Source organism: Dipodomys ordii, unplaced genomic scaffold, assembly GCF_000151885.1.
Source record: "Dipodomys ordii isolate 6190 unplaced genomic scaffold, Dord_2.0 Scaffold4, whole genome shotgun sequence".
Classification (NCBI taxonomy): domain Eukaryota; kingdom Metazoa; phylum Chordata; class Mammalia; order Rodentia; family Heteromyidae; genus Dipodomys; species Dipodomys ordii.
This window is the reverse complement of record NW_012267220.1, coordinates 16,391,763-16,409,877: the sequence shown is the minus strand read 5'-3', so window position 1 is coordinate 16,409,877 and position 18,115 is coordinate 16,391,763. Positions and strand designations below refer to the sequence as shown.

The following is an 18,115-nucleotide window of genomic DNA, read 5'->3' as shown; positions in this document are numbered from 1 at the left end:
CACTCAGCATCCACTCCTAATGTGTGTGAGTTGTCTGTTTGCCATCTCCCCATCCTATTCCAGGTTCCTCCCCTAGGTATCCTCCGTCGTCCCGACAAAACCCGGTCCGCGGCATTTTAACACAGATAAGTTGCCACTCAATATATAAAGACAAGGATAGGTTCTGAGAAATGAGTGGTTATATAATTTTGTTGCCATTGAGCTTCTAGAGTATTTTAGAATATTTATACAAAGGAAGATGGCTCTGTCATATCTAGGTGATACTTTCTTTCATTTTAGTGGTACTGAAGATCAAACCCAGGGCCTCATTTATGCTAGATAAGTGCTCTACCACTGAGCTGCACTACCAACCCACTTAATGGTATAATCTTATGGAATTACTGTTGTACTGTCCATCCTTGATCCATCCTTGTTATTATGTAGTGTATATGCCATAGTTAGAAGTGTAGAAGTGTTTCAAAACCTATTCTGTTCTGTGAGAGAAAGCAACAGCTTGGTTGTTTAGACTGGGACTTTAAAAGCTATATTGTTCTATAAAAGCAGTTGACCTTTATGTAAATCTAAGGTATATACATATATATATATATTTGTGTGTGAGTGTGTGTGTATACATATATATCACAAGGGAATTTCATTATAAATGTCTGTTTTTACCAAAAGAAGCTCATAGAATCACAACTCCAAATACTAATAGAATAAATCTAAACCTAAATCTAAAGCAAAATTATCTCCCAGTTTTTACAAACCATAGATTAATTTATAATAATTATGTAATAACATTTCAATGAACGTTAAAGATATTGGTAGATAACATATAAAGCATATGCTTTGTGCATATGCTTTGTAACATATGCTTTGTAACATACAAAACATATACTATCTGCATGGCAGATAGTATGGTGTCCATACTATCTTCTAATGCTAAGTTCATGACTCCCCCTCCCTTCTGACTTACAGCTCAGTCTGTTTTCTTCCCCCTCTCTCATAAGATCAAGACCTATCTTTGGAGGATCTGACCATTCTCTGGAGCCTGGCTAGTACAGGTCCACACTGGACAATCCTTTCTTACTCTCTGCACTACCTGTCCCATTTCCTACACCTGTATTTCACACCTTTCTTACACAATAGAATTTAGCAAGGAGCTAGGCACTTGTGACTGCTCAATGAACATGATTTCTAACATCTTTATGAAAATGTAATTTAGATAACCATAAACTTATGTGTTTTCTTTGCATAATGCAGTGTTTTTCAGTAAGTTTACTTGCGCAGTCTTTACCTGAACTTAATTTTAGAATGCTTTCATCATGCTACAAAGATATCTTGTGTCTACTGCAGTGACTCCCCATTCCTGTCAGCTACTTTCTAGCTCTATAGTTTGTGTTTGCAGTACTGGGAATTGAACTAAGGCTTTTTTCCCACATGTTTAACAAATGAGTTACCATTTGAGCTACATTTACAACTGTCTTTATAGATTGCAGGAAATCCTAGTTTGAAGTATGATAGTCACCATTGCTTACTAATTGAACCCACTGTACAAGTTACCTAAAAGTAGGTATATTTGAATATCCAGATATCATTAAATGGCACTAAAAAAAATCCCCCACCTCACTAATAAATTTATCACGGTACTTCTTATCACAATCTAAAAAAATTAGTCTCTTTTGGTAAAGCCTAACTACTAAGGTTTATGTTAAATCAGTATTGATTCAATTGGGTTTTGTTTTGCACAATGGAGAACAGGAAGACACTGGGGTGAACAGACAGCATTGTGACCCCTGAGAGAGTAGTCAAACAAGTCAAGCTGCTCATGGAAATTACAAACATCCTTTTCTGCAATCCCCTTGTCTTGAACCCAAGGGACAAGGTCTCCTCTTGAGAACAATTAAGAAGGACAGATGCTACTTCCTGTGCAGGTCAAGTGCAAATCACAGTTCACCTTTTATTAGTTTTACTTGTGTTTATTTAAGCAAGTCTTTCTTTGCCTGTGTTAGCCTCTAAAATATTAAACAGCTTCAGCAAATACTGTGTTTGAACTCAATTTAAATTATGGCCTTTGAGTCAACTACCTATAGGTACATGAACAAGAAATTAAAGCAAAATTATCTCCCACTTTTTACAAACCATAGATTAATTTATAATAATCATGTAATAACATTTTAATGAAAGTTAAGGATATTGGTAGATAACATACAAAGCATATCAAGAAGAAAAGTAGTAATGGTTTGATTTTATGATGTCAAGAGATAGAACAAGATATTTCAGTTAAAAACAAATCTCATTTAAAATTCTGTAAACAAATAGTAGATGGTTGTGAATAATGCAAAAGTGAAAATTTATTCCTTCATAGACTCTTTCAAAATCAGCAGTGATCAGAAGAGGGAGGTCTCAGAGAAGGAGATTAAGAGACCTCTACCATAATTTCAGAGAAGAGACAAAAGAAAGACATTGGGAGAAAGTTTTATTATAGAGTAAAAGGTAAACATTCAAGAGGTGAGTGTAGGCATTCTCAGAGCAAACCACATGAATTTTGTTTGTTTTTTGGACAGCATGTTTTGTGGTCAAGCTTCATGAAAGAAAAGATTATTCATGAGTCACAGTGGGAGAGAAGGTGGGGAACTCATGGAATAGGGTTTCCTTTCTTTTCTTCTCCAGTGTAATAGGGGATTTTTTGATGCATGGTGGTATCAGATGCATGGTGGGAAGAGCCAATCTGCAGGGTTAATAATACTAAGATGACATTATAATGAAGAAAAGGAGTTTGTAGTCATTATCAGCCAGGTTGGTCCCAGCTGTTTTGAATGGTCTGTTTTTCACTGAGGGTCCTGTGATGCTTGGATGTAAGGAATAACCTTTTTGCTGCTATGCATTGTCCTCTTTCCCTGTGTTACAGAGCCTGCCTCTGTACAATGAACACTACTCCAGGGTCATGTCAAAAGTCCTGGGAATATATTTAAAAGTTCCAAAATGCAACAGCTTAACTACTTCCTAGATTTAGCAGATGAATACAAGTTGAGATGAATACAAGAAGCAAACTCAACATTGTCTTTCTTATATTGGAATACCAGAACTATAACTACTCCAAAAAACTACTCATTTCCAATATTTTGACTATTTTTATCTCAGTTTAAAGCTAAACTTTTTAATTTGATTGCAAAATGAAACTGGCACAATATATTCCACATCAACTTGTGCTCAACATCACTATCAACTTGAAATTTTATTCTTCATTGTAATTTTCAAGATCAAGAGACAAAGAATCAAGTGACTTGGGCATCATCTTTTGAGTCAACAGACAGAACTTCTTTGTTTTCACAATGTCTACCTTCTAATTAACTTTTTAGGAAGAAAGCCTTTCTACAATATTCCTCTAGTAGAATTCAAGGGATAGGAAAACACAAATGAGTATTTAGTACAAGTTTCTATTTCATCAAATAATCGAAGTGCATTGTGAATTGTTCTGCCCCGGAGTATACAAATTAAACATTACTTAACAAAATCAACATGGTGACGCTAAAATAAAAAGCTTTTTCAATAGAAAATATGACAGCAATTAATTTTTTTCTCAATACTTTTCTGCAGGGAACTCTGAAGCTGAGCTGTAAAATCTGGAAAAGTTTCGAGAGGTTGGAATGTCACCTTGCCAGCACTTGGAATGCTGGGAGCAGGCTATGGAAGGGTTAAAACTCTGGAGAGAGTGGAAAGACAGGGGTGCAGCCACTTCCCCCTTTCCTTGGGCTGGCAGCTATACCAGGGACCTTCACAACTTAACCTGGGGTTAATATATAGACACTGGCCTGGACTTTCCCTGGGCTGCAGTCTCCTGTCTCAAAATAAGGGAACCAGTGTCTCTCATAAACTCTGTTTTAACTGATTGTAATATTAATAAAGATGCTTTACTTTTTACATGTACCTATAGCAACCTTCCTTGTGTCAACTCAACCCAAAATATACCAGAATAAACTCAAAATGAGCTTGCTTATGGGGACTCAAGGTCCAAGTGCGGGAGAACCTTGGGACCCCTGGTCTCTTGAGACCTGAAAAGTGTCTTTCTTCCAGACATAATTTATCCATCTGTCTATGTCTCAGTGTTTTCTAATTTTCATTGGCTCAGTATCCCACTGCACTACACTACCTCTGGTCACAGTTAGCATCACATTTCCCTTTTACAATTGAAATAACCTTATGCCCATCAAAGCAATTATCTCTTTCTATTGTAAGTGAATCCCAAAGGGGTGATCACAAAATGTAACTCTAACTTTTCTTTAAATGAGGAAACTCAAAATCATGATAAGCATCAGAGGCCCCTTGTGCATTCACTAGTAGAGTTTTCTTACAGGAGGGAAAGTCCACTGTCAGTAAGAAGCCTAAACTAGGGAGATACATTTCCACAGAAGAGAGATACCTTCATCCATAAATATGACCCACCACATTACATTACTTTAAAGTAAAACTTAAGTTACTTTTGAAGTTGGACAACGACTCCTTTGCTAACTTAGCCTTTAAAGAAATTTAATGTGCTAAATTTCGGGATCCAAGTGCTACTTGCAATTTATGATAAAAAGCATGTATCCTTTCTTTCTGAACCGGCCAGTCCAAGATACAATGAGACTTAAACATTCCTCTTCGTAAACAGAGTGCATGGTTTAGTTTATAATCTGGAATTTCTTCAAGAAAAATCAATATAATGGAATCCAGGTTTTGCTCAATGGCTTGCTGAACTGCATGGTGTACCTTGAATCTAAGTGAAAATAAAAAAAAGGAATATAAAGTTAAATGATCAATTTTTAGCAGTCAAAAGAGCAACAAGCTAAAATTCTTGGTAGAAAGTTCTTGAATCTGCCATTAAAAATTAGGATTGTTTTCTTAATTTTGTTTAATAAATTCTTTGAATTGTGAGTATAGGTAATATATGAAATGGCACACACTTAAAATTTCACAATAATCACCTACCTTTTGCACAATGGATCTGTTAACAGATGTTGTGTTATAACAAAAATGATTTTTCTGCTCCGTCTGATGCTCTTAACAATCGCTTCAAGTCCAAGGACACCTGCAGCAAAGTCTCTTTCTTCCAGACAGAATTTGAGAGATCGGTCTTTTTCTTCCATCGGGGAGAAATGTTCCCAGACCCAATCTCTGTCTTTATGGGAATGAATTACATATGCTGTATATTCAAACTGTTCTGGCTGGTTGTCTACTTCTTTGAAGCCTAGAACTCGATGGACAGAAACATTCCAATAAAAAGATAACCTCCAACCTTCAAAATGGATGAGCAGTACAACTAAGATAAAAATCAACAGCACACTTGTGTTGATCATGAAGAGAAGTTTAAATGGGGCACTGTCTTTGCAGGGTGATGTATCAAACTGCATCACTGGGAACCCATGATATTGCGGTGGAGTGTTGCAGAGGTAGTGACTGGAGAGCTCAGAGATGTTTGTGTCAGTCTTATTCATCCAACTGACAAACCAGGCGATACTTTCACAGGTGCAATCAAATGGATTAAAACTCAGATCCAAATTGCTCAGGTTCTTGAAAGCTGGCTCAAAAACACTCTTCTCAACTGATGTGATGAGATTTTTCTGAAGGCTCAGTGACTTTAGAGACAGCTGGTCATCAAAGACAGATGGTGGAAGGATGTTTAGATTATTCAACCCTAAATGAATGCTCTTTAGTTCAAATAAGCCCTTGAATGCCTTAGGTGGGATTTCATCAAAGCCGTTGGACTCTAAATTAAGGATGTGGAGATGAGAAAGACCCTTTAGAAAATGAACAGGACCACCAGGGTTTGTATTCTTCCAGAGTCGTGCTAAGTTGTTGTGCTGCAAATCCAGAATTTCTAGCTTTCCTAGACCCTCCAACATTTCCTCATCTATGTTAGCCAGGTTGTTGTTGCTGAGATCCAGAATGGTCAAGTTATGAAGGTGGTGGAAAGGTGAGGGAGAGCTATTCACATTTTTAAGAGCCACCCTTCGGAGCATGAGGCGTTCAAGGCTTGGAACCAATCCAAAGGAATTACTAGTCAGTTGTAGGTATTTGTTATAGGAAAGGTAGATTTCAAAAATATTTCCTAGACCTCTCCATTCCTGGCCTGTAAGTTCTTGCTCAATTTGATTAAGGCCAAGATCAAGTACCTTTAATTCACCCAACCAACTGAAAGCCCCAGGCTCTATTTTCAATATTTTATTTTTGGTTAAGTTGAGTATGAGTAGAGGAGAGTGAGCGAGTGATAAAAATGTTTCATTTGTTAAAGTTTGCAAACCAGTGAAAGCACTGGATAGACTTAAATTCTTCAAGTTTACCAGTCCTGTGAACATATGGCTTTTTGTGTCTAGAATGTTGCTATCATCCATGTTAAGGTACTCCAAACATTTCAGTGACTGAAAGGAAAAGTCATCAATCCTGGGATGTGTTGGTTTAGTAAAAGATCGTTTCAAATTCAAATATTTAAGACTGGAAAGTCCATAAAAGGAGGAAGAAGAAAGATGCTGTATGTTATTAGACTCCAGGAATAAATATCTCAGCTGGGGAAGCCAAGTGAAAGTACCATTACCAATCACACTTAAACTATTGTGGGAAAGATCAAGCACAGTGAGATTTGTCTGCTTTAGTCCAAAGAAAGTCATGTTGTTGGTTCGAGACAGCTGGGTGTTACTCAGAAACAGATTCTGGATGCTTGTGTCTGATAATTCCAAACAGAGTTTCTCTATGAGAATGGGGCCCAATTGGGCATTGTTCAAAAAAAGGCCAAATAATTTCCCAATGGCATGAAAACACCCTGGGGAGAACTAGAGAGGACACAAAAAGAGGTTAATAACTACAATATAATAGGTGTTTATACCCTTGAAAATCCTCTACGCATACTCACTCTGCTTTCAACATATTCCCTGTGCTAAGTCCCTCTGCATGACATAGCTCTAGCCTTCCTCCGTGCCTGTATCACTGACCATAGGCTCCAGTCTCTGAACTCCCCCTCCCTCTAGCTAATCTCCATTTAGCACTCCTGGATCCATTCACGGGCCATGAACACTAACATTCAAGCAGGGGCCTTTTCCTGAGTTCTCAATCATGACTAGCTCATGTTTTCTAGTACTGTATTGCATTGGGTGCAACTGAAATGAATGAACTCTCTGTGAAGTCACCTGATCGTGTCCTGTGTTATCAACAGATATGCAAGGAATGAATGAATGGCTTTTATTAGGAAACAGTGATGCACACTGACTCTTTAGTATTCTGAGGTCAGATTTTTTTCTTTTTTCCCCCCATCTTTTCACCCAGGTTCTTTCCTAACTTTATATAATATTTTTAGCTCTCTGCCACTCATTTCTAGCTCCCCTTTCCCCATCAGAAGCCTTGGCTGGTCTGGGACCCAGTGCTGAGCCAAGAGAAAAGAAAGGAGGAGGAAAACAATCCAGAGAGGATAGTAGCCAGACCCAGGCAGTTAGACACAGGTGGAAAGTAAAGGAGTTTTGCTTTCTAATGCTTCACTGGTGAGATGTTTGGGCAAAAGAAATAAAATAGGTAAGTGTGGAAGAAAATGGTCTTCATTGTGAATAAAAGAAGTGATAAGCAAAGCAGGTAATTGCTAAATTAATTTTGGTACATTTACACAATAGTGGTTCTTTTAGCCACTAAAATTAAAATTACATTAGAGATGTTCATTACACAAAAATATTGATTTTTTAAAAGCAGTAAAAGGAAAAAACATTTCAGAGATGTTCTTAGCACCATCATTGAGAACAGGGGCTCCAGGTGCATACCAGAATTCAGTTTTGCCATGAATACCCTGTGAGATCTTAGATACAACACTTAATCCTTCTTAATTTCAATTCGCTCTTGTATAAAAATATCATAATAAATTAATTTAAAAGAGCATACATGTGTGTACGTATATATATATATATATATATATATATATAGGCTTTAAAGTGCTTGGTACGAAGTTACAGTTAGCTCTGTTTTTATTGTAAAAATACTGTACAGAGGGGTTACAGTTATATGAGCAAGGTAATGAGTACATTTCCTATCCAGCACTGTTGCCTCCTCCTTTGTTTTCCCCCTACCATCCCTTCTCTCCCACTTCCACAACTACTCCCTGTTTTTCTTATAATAATAATTATTTGGGGAGGGTCTGAAAATAAATATAGCCAAAGTATGAGGGTGCTTATTTCTTTAAAGTGGACTTTAGAGTGGATTTTTCTTAGCTTCCCCTTATTTTTATTGCCCCTCAGTATATGTTTTATAAGATTATAACAACAAATATTCGAATTAGGGAACATACCATTTAAAAAATAAAATGACTGAGTGTGGTGAGCATACCAATCACCAAGCTACTTGGGAAGTAGTCACAGGAGATCAGCCTCAGATCAGACTGACAAAATGTGTGAAACACTACCTGAAAAGCAAACTAAAAAAGGACGGTTGAGATGGTTCAACTGGTAAAGCTCTTCCCTAGCAAGCATGAGGCCCTGAGTCCAATCCCTAATACCACTGAAAATAAATAACAGAAGATGAGTAGCTTGCATGAACTCTTTCATTTTATGCCGGGATCACTTTATAGTCTATTTTTATGTCTGGAAAATAATTCTGCAAGCTATCATTAAGATAATCCTTAACTAGCCTAGTCCTAACTAGTCCTTAATTAGTTCTTCCAATATTCTTAGAGCATGGAAAAGTGGAGCATGGAAATATAGGCACATTTGGTATGGAAATGGCTCAACTAAAGATAACGGATCCATAATGGCTAACTATGTATGTTCCATTAGAGGAGAGTTTTGGTATAAAAACAGATCTAGCTCTCATTTACTGGGCACTTTCTGTCAGATAGAGTATCAAATTCTTTACTACTATGAAGCAGTGTCATTAATATGCCAATTTGAAAGCTGAGAGTCTGAAGCAGAAAGAAATCAAATACATGCCCAATTACAATATGATTAAAAGATAAAGTCACACATGGAGGCAGCTAACCCAACTCTAAAGCTGTTTCCTTAACCATAGAAAAGAGATTCCACAAGGGCTGGGCTGAGGGATGTGGCTTAGCAGTAGAGTGCTTGCCTAGCATGTATGAAGTCCTGGGGTTGGTTCCCCAAGTCCACATAAGCAGAAAAAGCTGGAAGTGGTGCTGTGGCTCACGTGGTGGAGTGCTAGCTTTGAGCAAAAGAAGCTCAGGGACAGTGCTAAGCCCTGAGTTCAAACCTGAGGTCTGGCGAAGAGAAAAAGATTGAGAGAGAGAGAGAGAGACAGACAGACAGACAAAAAGAGGGGAGAAGGGAGAGACAGAGACAGAGAGACAGAAAGGGTAGAAGGGAGAGAGACAGAGACAGAGACAGAGAGACAGACAGAGACAGAGAGACAGAAAGTGTGCACAAGATTTGGGTACTATTTCCACTTGATAAAGTAATGCAACTAAGACTAGTCAGTCTTCCAGGGTGAGTTCAAGGAACTCTTGTTGACAGCACAGGGATTTTTAGCACACTACAGTTTGACCTCAGAGCCCATCTTGTAATTACTAACAAAGCTCCATTTTGGTAATGGCTCTAAGGGCCCAAGCAAAATATTGAAGAATTTCTGAAAGACACAGTAGCTTTATCTCTAAAGCTACTTGAGATTTCTAGCAATGTGACGTTAAGGACGTCAGACAAAGGTAGAAGCAAGATAACTTTTACTTCTTACCTCTTTAATTTGATTTGATGACAGCTCTAATTTTTGTAAAGAAGAATTACCAAGGAAGTCAAGTTCCTCACTTCTTAGTGTATGAATTTTATTATTTGACAAGAGAAGCTCTTGGAGACTTTCCAGTTGTGGCTGAGTTCCTAATTTTGTAGACGACAAGCCAGTATGAGACAGATCTAATTTGATTAAATTCTGAGAGTTAAAAAAAAATAGTATACAGGTTACTTTTGTCATCCCAAGCAGTTCCTCCAAATCTGAGTCAGTCTTTGAAATAGTTCAACAACAAAACATTACCTCTAATAGTAGGAGTAATAAGTAATCTTTCTTGTGATTAAAAATACCCTGTTGTAAACATTTAGTTTTTTTACTTCAAGAGTCACATTATTTCTCTTAGCAAAATAAATGACTTGAAAACTTAGCATTCAAGCATATATTTTGCATTTCTTGGACAGAAGCAATGACCATTTTCATCTTACCTTCTGGTTTTTAAAGGGATTGTTTTGAATTTTTCTGATTGAGTTAGACATTAGATGGAGCTCAATCAAATTCAGGCAAAACATAAAGGTTTTATCTGAAAGTTGAGATAACTCATTGTGCTGGAGGTTCAAAACTTCCAATAGGGGGAGATTTTGGCACAGTTCTGGCTCCAGTTTTGAAATGGTGTTAAAACCTCCATCCAGGATAGTAAGTTGGCTATATCTTGTAAAATTGGCAGGTGGCAGTCGTCGGAGTTGGTTGTGCGTCAGATTCAACACCGTGATGTTTGTTGGGAGGTCATCAGGTATGTGAGTCAACTTCAGATGACTGCAGTCAGCTACTTCCTGTCTCACAGTGCATTGGTTGATGGAAGATATTCCCAGAATCCAAAGGGGCATCATTCCCAGGAAGGAGTAGACATGACCAGGTAAACATCTCATGGTTATGCCCTGTACATATACATAAGTAACACATGCTCTCAAGTGCATTGTATATTCTTTATCAGATATATAACTGATAGGTGATTCTGTATGATCCTTTTATTCATCATTTTCTGCTACATTTCTGCATGTCTATATTGTACAAATCCAAACTACATAGAAAGGCCAACTCCTTTCTTATATATTACTTCTTCCTCAGTTCCAATACTCCAAGGTTACCTTTCTTGAGAGTTTCTATTGTCAAGTCTCACCATTACCTCTATATATTTAATATTATTGCCCCTCTATTTCCTTACTGACATTGAGCCTTTTCTTCCCACTTTAAAGATAAAGAACATGATCATGATATCATGAGTTCCCTAATCTCTTCTCAACCTTGTTATATTATTAAGTCAATTCTTACATATATAATTGTTAAAACTATACTCCGACTCTATTTGTAATATTTGTAAAGCAGTCAACTTCAGAGAAAAAGCTCTTTTGAAAATTATTTCTATGCCCATGTAATTGTAACCCCTCTGTTCAGTATTTTCACAATAAAAATTATTTCTATTGATACATAATAATTGTGCATATTTACTGAGTTGCTTGTGATATTTTAATATGTGTATATAATATACAATGATCAGATTAAAGTAACTGCAATATCCCCTGCCTCCAACTTTTATTTCTTTTTACATTGAGAACATTTTATGGGCTAGGTGCTGGTGGCTCCCATTTCTCAGCTACTTGGGAGGCTGAGATTGGGAGCATGATGGTTCCAAATTAGACTGGGAAAACAAGTTCATGAGACTCCATATCAACCAAGAGCTGGGGGCTGTGTTACATGTCTGTCTTCAGAGTTGTGATGGAAAGTGTAAGTAGGAAGATCATGGTTCAGGTTCCAAGATTGAGGCTGTATTAAATGGAATCACAGCAAAAGGGATAAAAGCATGGCTCAAGCAGTAGAGCACCTGTCTAGCAAGTAAGTGTTTACTATGTCAGCCATACTGCTGGTACTTTTTTGCGTTAGTTATTTTCAAATAGATTCTAGAACTTCTCCCTGCCCTCCCACCAGGAAAACTTTGACTAGTTTTTTGAGATAAGGCCTCACTAGCTTTTTTACTCCCTAGGATGGCCTGAAATAGCAATCTTTCTATCCCTTCCTCCCAGGTGGTTAGAATTCTTCTTTATTTTCCCAACATATTTTTTATTGTTACTGTAGATGTACAGAGGGGTTACAGTTACATAAGTCAGGTGATGAGTACAATTCTTTTTAAACCATCTCACCCCTTCCCTCACTCTCTCCCAGATTTTCTATCCCGTCCCCACCCACAAATATATAGTTCATTTTCCACAGAGTGTCTAGTGAGTGTAACTGCTGCATTTGTCCCACTTTTTCTGTGCTCCCCCTTCCAAAGACAAATAAGCTAACAAACAAGACAAACGGACAAGACAACAAAGACAGCAACCACCACCACCACCAACAACAACAATCCCTTGTTTCCATTTCTTGGATTTTGTTTTGAAAAATATTTTATGTGATCAGATGGACAGCGAGCCTTTGTGATCCACTCTCCTGAATATCCTCTTTTGGTCTCTGTGTGAACTTTTGGAGACCTGTATAATTTATCATGCCCCAGTGTGTTATTATTATTATTACTATTATTATTACTATTACCATCCACTGTATTTATTTGTATATTTATAGGCACATTGTAGTTACCACAAATGAGGGAAACCATGCAACCTATATTTCTTTGGGTCTAGCTTACTTCGCTTAATGTGGTATATATATATATATATATATATATATATATATATATATATATATATATACATACATACCTATATATGAATATATGCATATATATGTATAAATTCTACTCTTCCATCAGAAAGATATTGTACAATTCATGAGGAAATGTAAAGAATTAGAATAATTTATTAAATGAGCACACTTGAGGAGCCTAAAGATATAATCACAGCTTTGCACAGGAGAATGAAAGGAAGTATGATTTTAATTCATTGGGATGCTTTGCCTTCAATAGAGTTATTCAGGAAGCAATACTTCCAGTGAACATGAACGCAGCTGAGAACAGGGCAGTCAGAGTTCAGGGCCTCTCATCAGTGACCCTGGAGTGAGAGAGCCAACACCATACTCCTCCCTTAAACTAAACCAATTCTTCAAAATGATCACCCATCTCATTGGCTATTTGGCCTGTGACTTTCTTAAAGTTTATACTTCCCCTATTTTGTTATTGCCGAGAGAAGCACTATAGGAAGCTACATTTTCACAACACCAATATTACCTAGCTTCTAAATCATACTTATTGTGTTACAACCAGTTGGGTTGATTGGATGGTGGGATGGATGGATGGACAGCTATACCACAGCACAAGAACATTACTATAGACCATGAGTGAGTTAAAAGTTTAATTAAACTATTATTAAGCTGTTATTAGTCAACTTTTAATAACATTATTTAGTAGTATTAATAGTTTAATTAAACTATTATTCATTGAACTATTATTGTTTAAACTATTTAATTAAAATAGTTTTTGAGAAAACTCATTCATTTCACTTTTATGATAGTAAATGTTACAATTTCTCTAATTACTAATAATTCTCTTTCTTTCTGTGCCTAACGTGCAAATTAAGCTTTATTATACATCTGTACGTATAGGGAAAACCAAGAGCTACACAGATTTGGTACTTTTAGATGTCTACTGGAGACTTGGACCACTTCACCTGTAGAGTGAGGGCATTACTGGGTGTACTATTTTACTGTCTTTCTATTTTTCTTGGCTCCGTATGAAGCTTGTAAGATTTATGTGCAGTGTTTTGTAACACACTTGTTCATCTTCATTGATGTACAATACTCCATCGTATGGCTATACTACAATTAATATTTTTCCAATATTTAATTTAAATCTTTTAAGTTTGCAATATAGTTCAAAGACAAAATGCTTGTGTTATGACATACCTAATCATTTATCAATGTTCCATCTACCATCAGTTCATAAATGAGTACAGGAAGTATCCATTTGCTTTTCCCTGTAAATGGAATATATACATGCTTACCTATCATTCAATATTTGTGTATGGAGACTTTTATGTAAAACTTGGATTTAGTCAGGTGGACAAATCATAAATGTACATTCTCTTGAGTTCTGACAAATGCATGCATTTGTGTAAACTCTAACCTCAAGGAATTCCCTAACATGTTTTGGTTATTCCCCAAATGTGCTGCCCTAAAGCCATCCCAGCCCTTTGTCCTACTAAGGATTAGTTTCATGTACTCTATAATCTCAGACACAGGGGATAATATTCAGTATTTTACATAAGGCCTCTTTCATACCACAGGTAAGTTTTGAAATTTACCTATGATGCGTGTTTCAGTAGTTTCCCTTATGTACACATTCCAGTCCCTCCAGTGCCCGCATGATAGAGCAGATAGCAACAGAACCCACACACACTATGTCTCTACCTACATATATGCACCTGTGTATCTATTTTATAGATTAGATGCAGTAAGAGGTTGACACAACAACAACAAAATAGAACAGTTCTAACAACATACAGATGCTCTTGGATTTACAGTGGGATTACATTCCAATAAGTCCATTATACACTGAACACAAATTTCAAGAAATTGAAAATGGCTCATTCTCTCCCCTACCTGTATCCTTTGTCATTTCTGTTTCCTTGTTGAATGATTCAGGCAATGTCAAACACTAACTAAAGGAAGACTGCTAAAAAAATTAAAAAGAGCCAAATACATTCTGACTTTGCTTAGCAAGATCCATAGTGTACCCAATTATAAGTTTAAAATGCATACCTTCACTCCTTACTCTGCCGACTGCAGCACGGTCCTTTTTTCCCCTCTTAGTCCAAATTCAGGCATGTTTTCATTGCGGAAGTGACTCCCTCGCACCAGGTTTCCTGAAAATTGAAAGTGAAACTTACCTTTAAAAAAAAAAAAGGAAAAGGCTTTTAAGCTTCGCTTTAAGGAGGGTGAAGGAAGAAAAAAAATACACAAAAATTTCAGGACAATTTCAGTGAGCTGTTTCAAATTGCTTCTTTTATATGTCTCCTCCTTTTAAGAGTCCTTGATAAAAGACACGGATAGCATTGGAATTGACTCTGGTGGCAGCAATGGAGAAAGTTGAAAGGGTAGGAACTAACATCCTGAGGGAGTGTGGGCGGGGCTGGAAGTGTGCAAGTTAATGAGGTGCTTAACTCAGAGAAAATCACACTAGTAGGCGATTGCACAGCTGTCAAATTTGTATCTTTGTATAGTTTGTGTGTTCAAAACAGAAAAAAAAACTCTTCATCTTAATTAAGGGGAAGCACTTCCCATTGTTTATTTTGCTTGCTTTTTTAAAATTTAATTTTATTGTAAAGATGCTGTACAGAGGGGTTACAGTTACATGAGTAAGGTAATAAGTACATTTCTTTTCCAATATTGTTACCCCTCCTTTGTTTTTCTCCTACTATCTCTTCCCTACCCCCATTTTCTCTGCAACCCTGTTAGCAACAAGGCAGAATGTAGCCACTATTTTTTGTTTCTTTTCTTTTTTCTCTTCTTTCTTTCCTTCCTTTTTCTCTCTCCCTCTCTTTTTCTTTCTCTCTTTCTTTTCTTTCTCATTGCTTTCTTTCTCATTTCTCTCTCTCTCTTTTATCATTAGAAAAGTAGTTTATTTTTGTTAATTGTAATAGAGCCAATTTTCCTATGTACCTGCAGATTTAGCACACACTTATGATTTTTGGATACAACTAACAATGTATTATTGACATAGAAATATATATAGAAATGCTCAAGATAAAAGGACCGACTTTTGATTTAGGACTGAATAAAAACATGAATTTCTTCCCAAGTACTGTTCATCTACTTCTTCATAGTTTTTACAAAGTCAATTCCAGGAGTAACAATGTTCTGTGCTTCCACAAATCTTTCAACTGTGGTAGCTATTCATCCTCTTCTTTCTCAATGTAAGTTTTTGCATTAATCTGTGCCATCTGCCTGGCCAAGTACCTGTCTCTAGCTGACATTAGAGTTTTCTCATTGTTCCACTTTCCAAACTTGCTCACAGCCTTTTGTGTTTCTTGTTCCTTGTCCTTTTCTTGCCTTTCCTCTGTTAATCTGTGTTTAGTTCCCAGTAACATCTCAGAACTAGAGATGGGTTTCTCTTGGTTTCTTTCTTCATCCTTTTCCCTGTCTTTCATTTTGCTTGATTTCTGCTGGTCAAGAAATTCATCTTTTGCCCTCACATTTGGGCTACTTTCCTTTCTATCACGATTTCTTTCTGAAGATTCATTTACTTCTCGTTTTTCCCTATTTCTGTATTTGTCAATTTGTTCATATCTTTCTTTCCTTCCTTTTATACATCTTCCTTTTTTTTAGCTTTCTCTTCCCTCTCTCCCTTGTCACTGTATCTCTCATGATCATTTCGTTGTCTATCTCTTCTTGTTATCTTGAGCATTTCCCCCTTTGCCATTCTCTGTCACTTTTCTTTCTATGGTCTCTTCTCCTCAGTTTATCTTCATGCTCCTGCCTCTTCCAGTGGGAATCTCTATGAGTGGTATCTCGGTGCCTATAAGAATCCTTTTCTTTTTGGTGGTCTTGGTCACTGCAATGGTTCTCCTGGTCTCTGCATTGCCTGACTGGGTGCTGATCTCCCCTTTTCTCATGCCCTCTTGATTTGGAACTTGTGGTGCGGTGTTTGGCACCAGGCCCTCTTTCTTCACTAGATGAGTGTGAATGGGTTTGATTCCTATGATGCTTGGAGTAATCCTTGGAGGTCTCTGTGACCTTTTCCTTTCTGTGGTTCACTTATTTTCTTCCATTTCATCCTCCTCACTGCTTTTACTATCAAAATCACTGTCATCCTTCACACCAGTTTGGAGAATGCAGTTTTGTAGTGGTACTTTGTTCTCTGAATTTACTTCATCAGAGTAACCCCTGGCCTTTTCTTCTTTTATTCCAGACCTGGCTTCACGAAAGCTGCATTTATGTACTTCCTCTTCACCAACTGCTTGATTTAACAGATGCCTGTAAAATCCACTGAGATCTTTCTGCTTCGTTACATCCAGACGTGCTTCAAGTGCACCAGCCCTCTTTTCTCTTCCTTCTTCTTCAGCTCTCTCTTGCATCCAGACGTGCTTCAAGTGCACCAGCCCTCTTTTCTCTTCCTTCTTCTTCAGCTCTCTCTTGCAGTTGTTTTTATTTGCAAATGTCACAAATGACTCTTTATCAGCAAATTCTCCTTTTTCCATTTCTCGTTCTCTCTGTATTTTCTTTTCCATTCTTTTTTCTTTTTTCCTGTTCCCTTTTTTCTGATCTCAACTGCTTCTAGTAAGTTGTGAATATACCTGGGCTTTCGATCTTTTCCCAAAAGCAATTGGGGATTATTTTCCTCCCTTTTTTTTCTGCATTTCATCATATATACTATCATACTCATAAACCATGGAATCCTCTTCAAGAGCCTTCTGTATTTCTAGTTTAGTCTGTTTCATGGCCTGCTTCTTAGCAGCTTCCTTCTGAAGGCTTTCACTCATGGAGGTCTCATCATCATCATCAGAGTCATTCCCAAACATTGATGGTTTTTGCAAAACACAGTGTAACTGCTGTGTTTTCTTTGGCAAAATAAGCCCATACTGCCTGCCCAGAATCGCCATCTTGTTCCCATCTCTGCTGAACGTGGCTGGCATCATTTCTCTCTTTCTCATTTCTTTCTTTCTCCTTCCTTCCTTCCTTCCTTCCTTTCCTTTCCTCCTCCTCCTCCTCCTCCTCCTTCTTCTTCTTGCTTTCTTGCTTTCTTTCCTTTCTTCTGTGTGTGCTGGTCCTGGAGCTTGAACTCTGGGATTTAGGTGCTATCCCTTCCTTCTTTCACACACAGCTGATGCTGTACCACTTGAGCCACAGCTCTATATGGCAGTCTTACAATCTTCTATATGGACTAAAACAGTCATGGAGATTTCCCCATTGCAGCTTCTAATCACAAACATAGAAAGTTGAAATTGAAGAAACACTTCCCTCTCATGTATCTATGTAAAAAGTCAGATTAGCCAGGCGTTGGTGGTTCACACCTGTAATCCTAATTACTCAGAAGGCTGAGATACGAGGACTGCGGTTCAAAGCCAGCCCAGGCAAGAAGATCTGCAAGACTCTTAACTCTAATTAACCACCAGAAAACCAGTAGTGGTGCTGTGGCTCAAGTGGTAAAGCTCATCCCTCCCCCACACCTAGCTGAAAAGCTCAGGGACAACACCCAAGCCTAGAGTTAAAAAGTCAGATTAATATTGAATGGCCAAAGCCAATCCAGGCAGGAAAAAAAAAATCAGTGAGACTCCATCTCCAATTAACCAGGTTGGAACTGTAGCTCAAGTTATAGCACTAGCCAATGAAGAAGAAAGCTCATCATGAGTGTCAGCCACAGGACTGGAACAAACAACTTAGAAAAAAAAAAGCCAAATTATGAAGGCAAATTACTTCAGCCCATCTTCATATGCTACTGTCTTATATAAGATTCAGGTGTAAATAG

The 18,115-nt window shown here is 37.4% G+C and overlaps 1 protein-coding gene and 1 pseudogene across 3 annotated transcripts; both read right to left on the bottom strand.

The window, feature by feature from the left end:
• Positions 1 to 3,403: 3,403 nt before the first annotated feature.
• Tlr3 (toll-like receptor 3) lies at positions 3,404 to 14,723 on the bottom strand. 2 transcript variants are annotated; one of them, XM_013026043.1, is made up of 5 exons: positions 14,410 to 14,723; positions 10,149 to 10,598; positions 9,673 to 9,864; positions 4,951 to 6,788; positions 3,404 to 4,738 (listed from the first exon to the last, which is right to left on the bottom strand). In XM_013026043.1, exons 2-5 carry the CDS (start codon positions 10,587 to 10,589, stop codon positions 4,510 to 4,512), a joined length of 2,700 nt encoding a protein of 899 aa, XP_012881497.1. In that variant the 5' UTR covers positions 10,590 to 10,598; positions 14,410 to 14,723; the 3' UTR covers positions 3,404 to 4,509. The 2 variants fall into 2 exon arrangements, with proteins under 2 accessions (XP_012881497.1, XP_012881506.1); XM_013026052.1 differs by having other exon boundaries at positions 4,951 to 6,380.
• A 723-nt stretch (positions 14,724 to 15,446) lies between these two features.
• LOC105992141 lies at positions 15,447 to 17,265 on the bottom strand (annotated as a pseudogene). Its single transcript, XR_001175388.1, has 2 exons — positions 16,789 to 17,265; positions 15,447 to 16,725 (listed from the first exon to the last, which is right to left on the bottom strand). The product of XR_001175388.1 is annotated as a nuclear speckle splicing regulatory protein 1-like (transcript).
• Between the last annotated feature and the right edge of the window lie 850 nt (positions 17,266 to 18,115).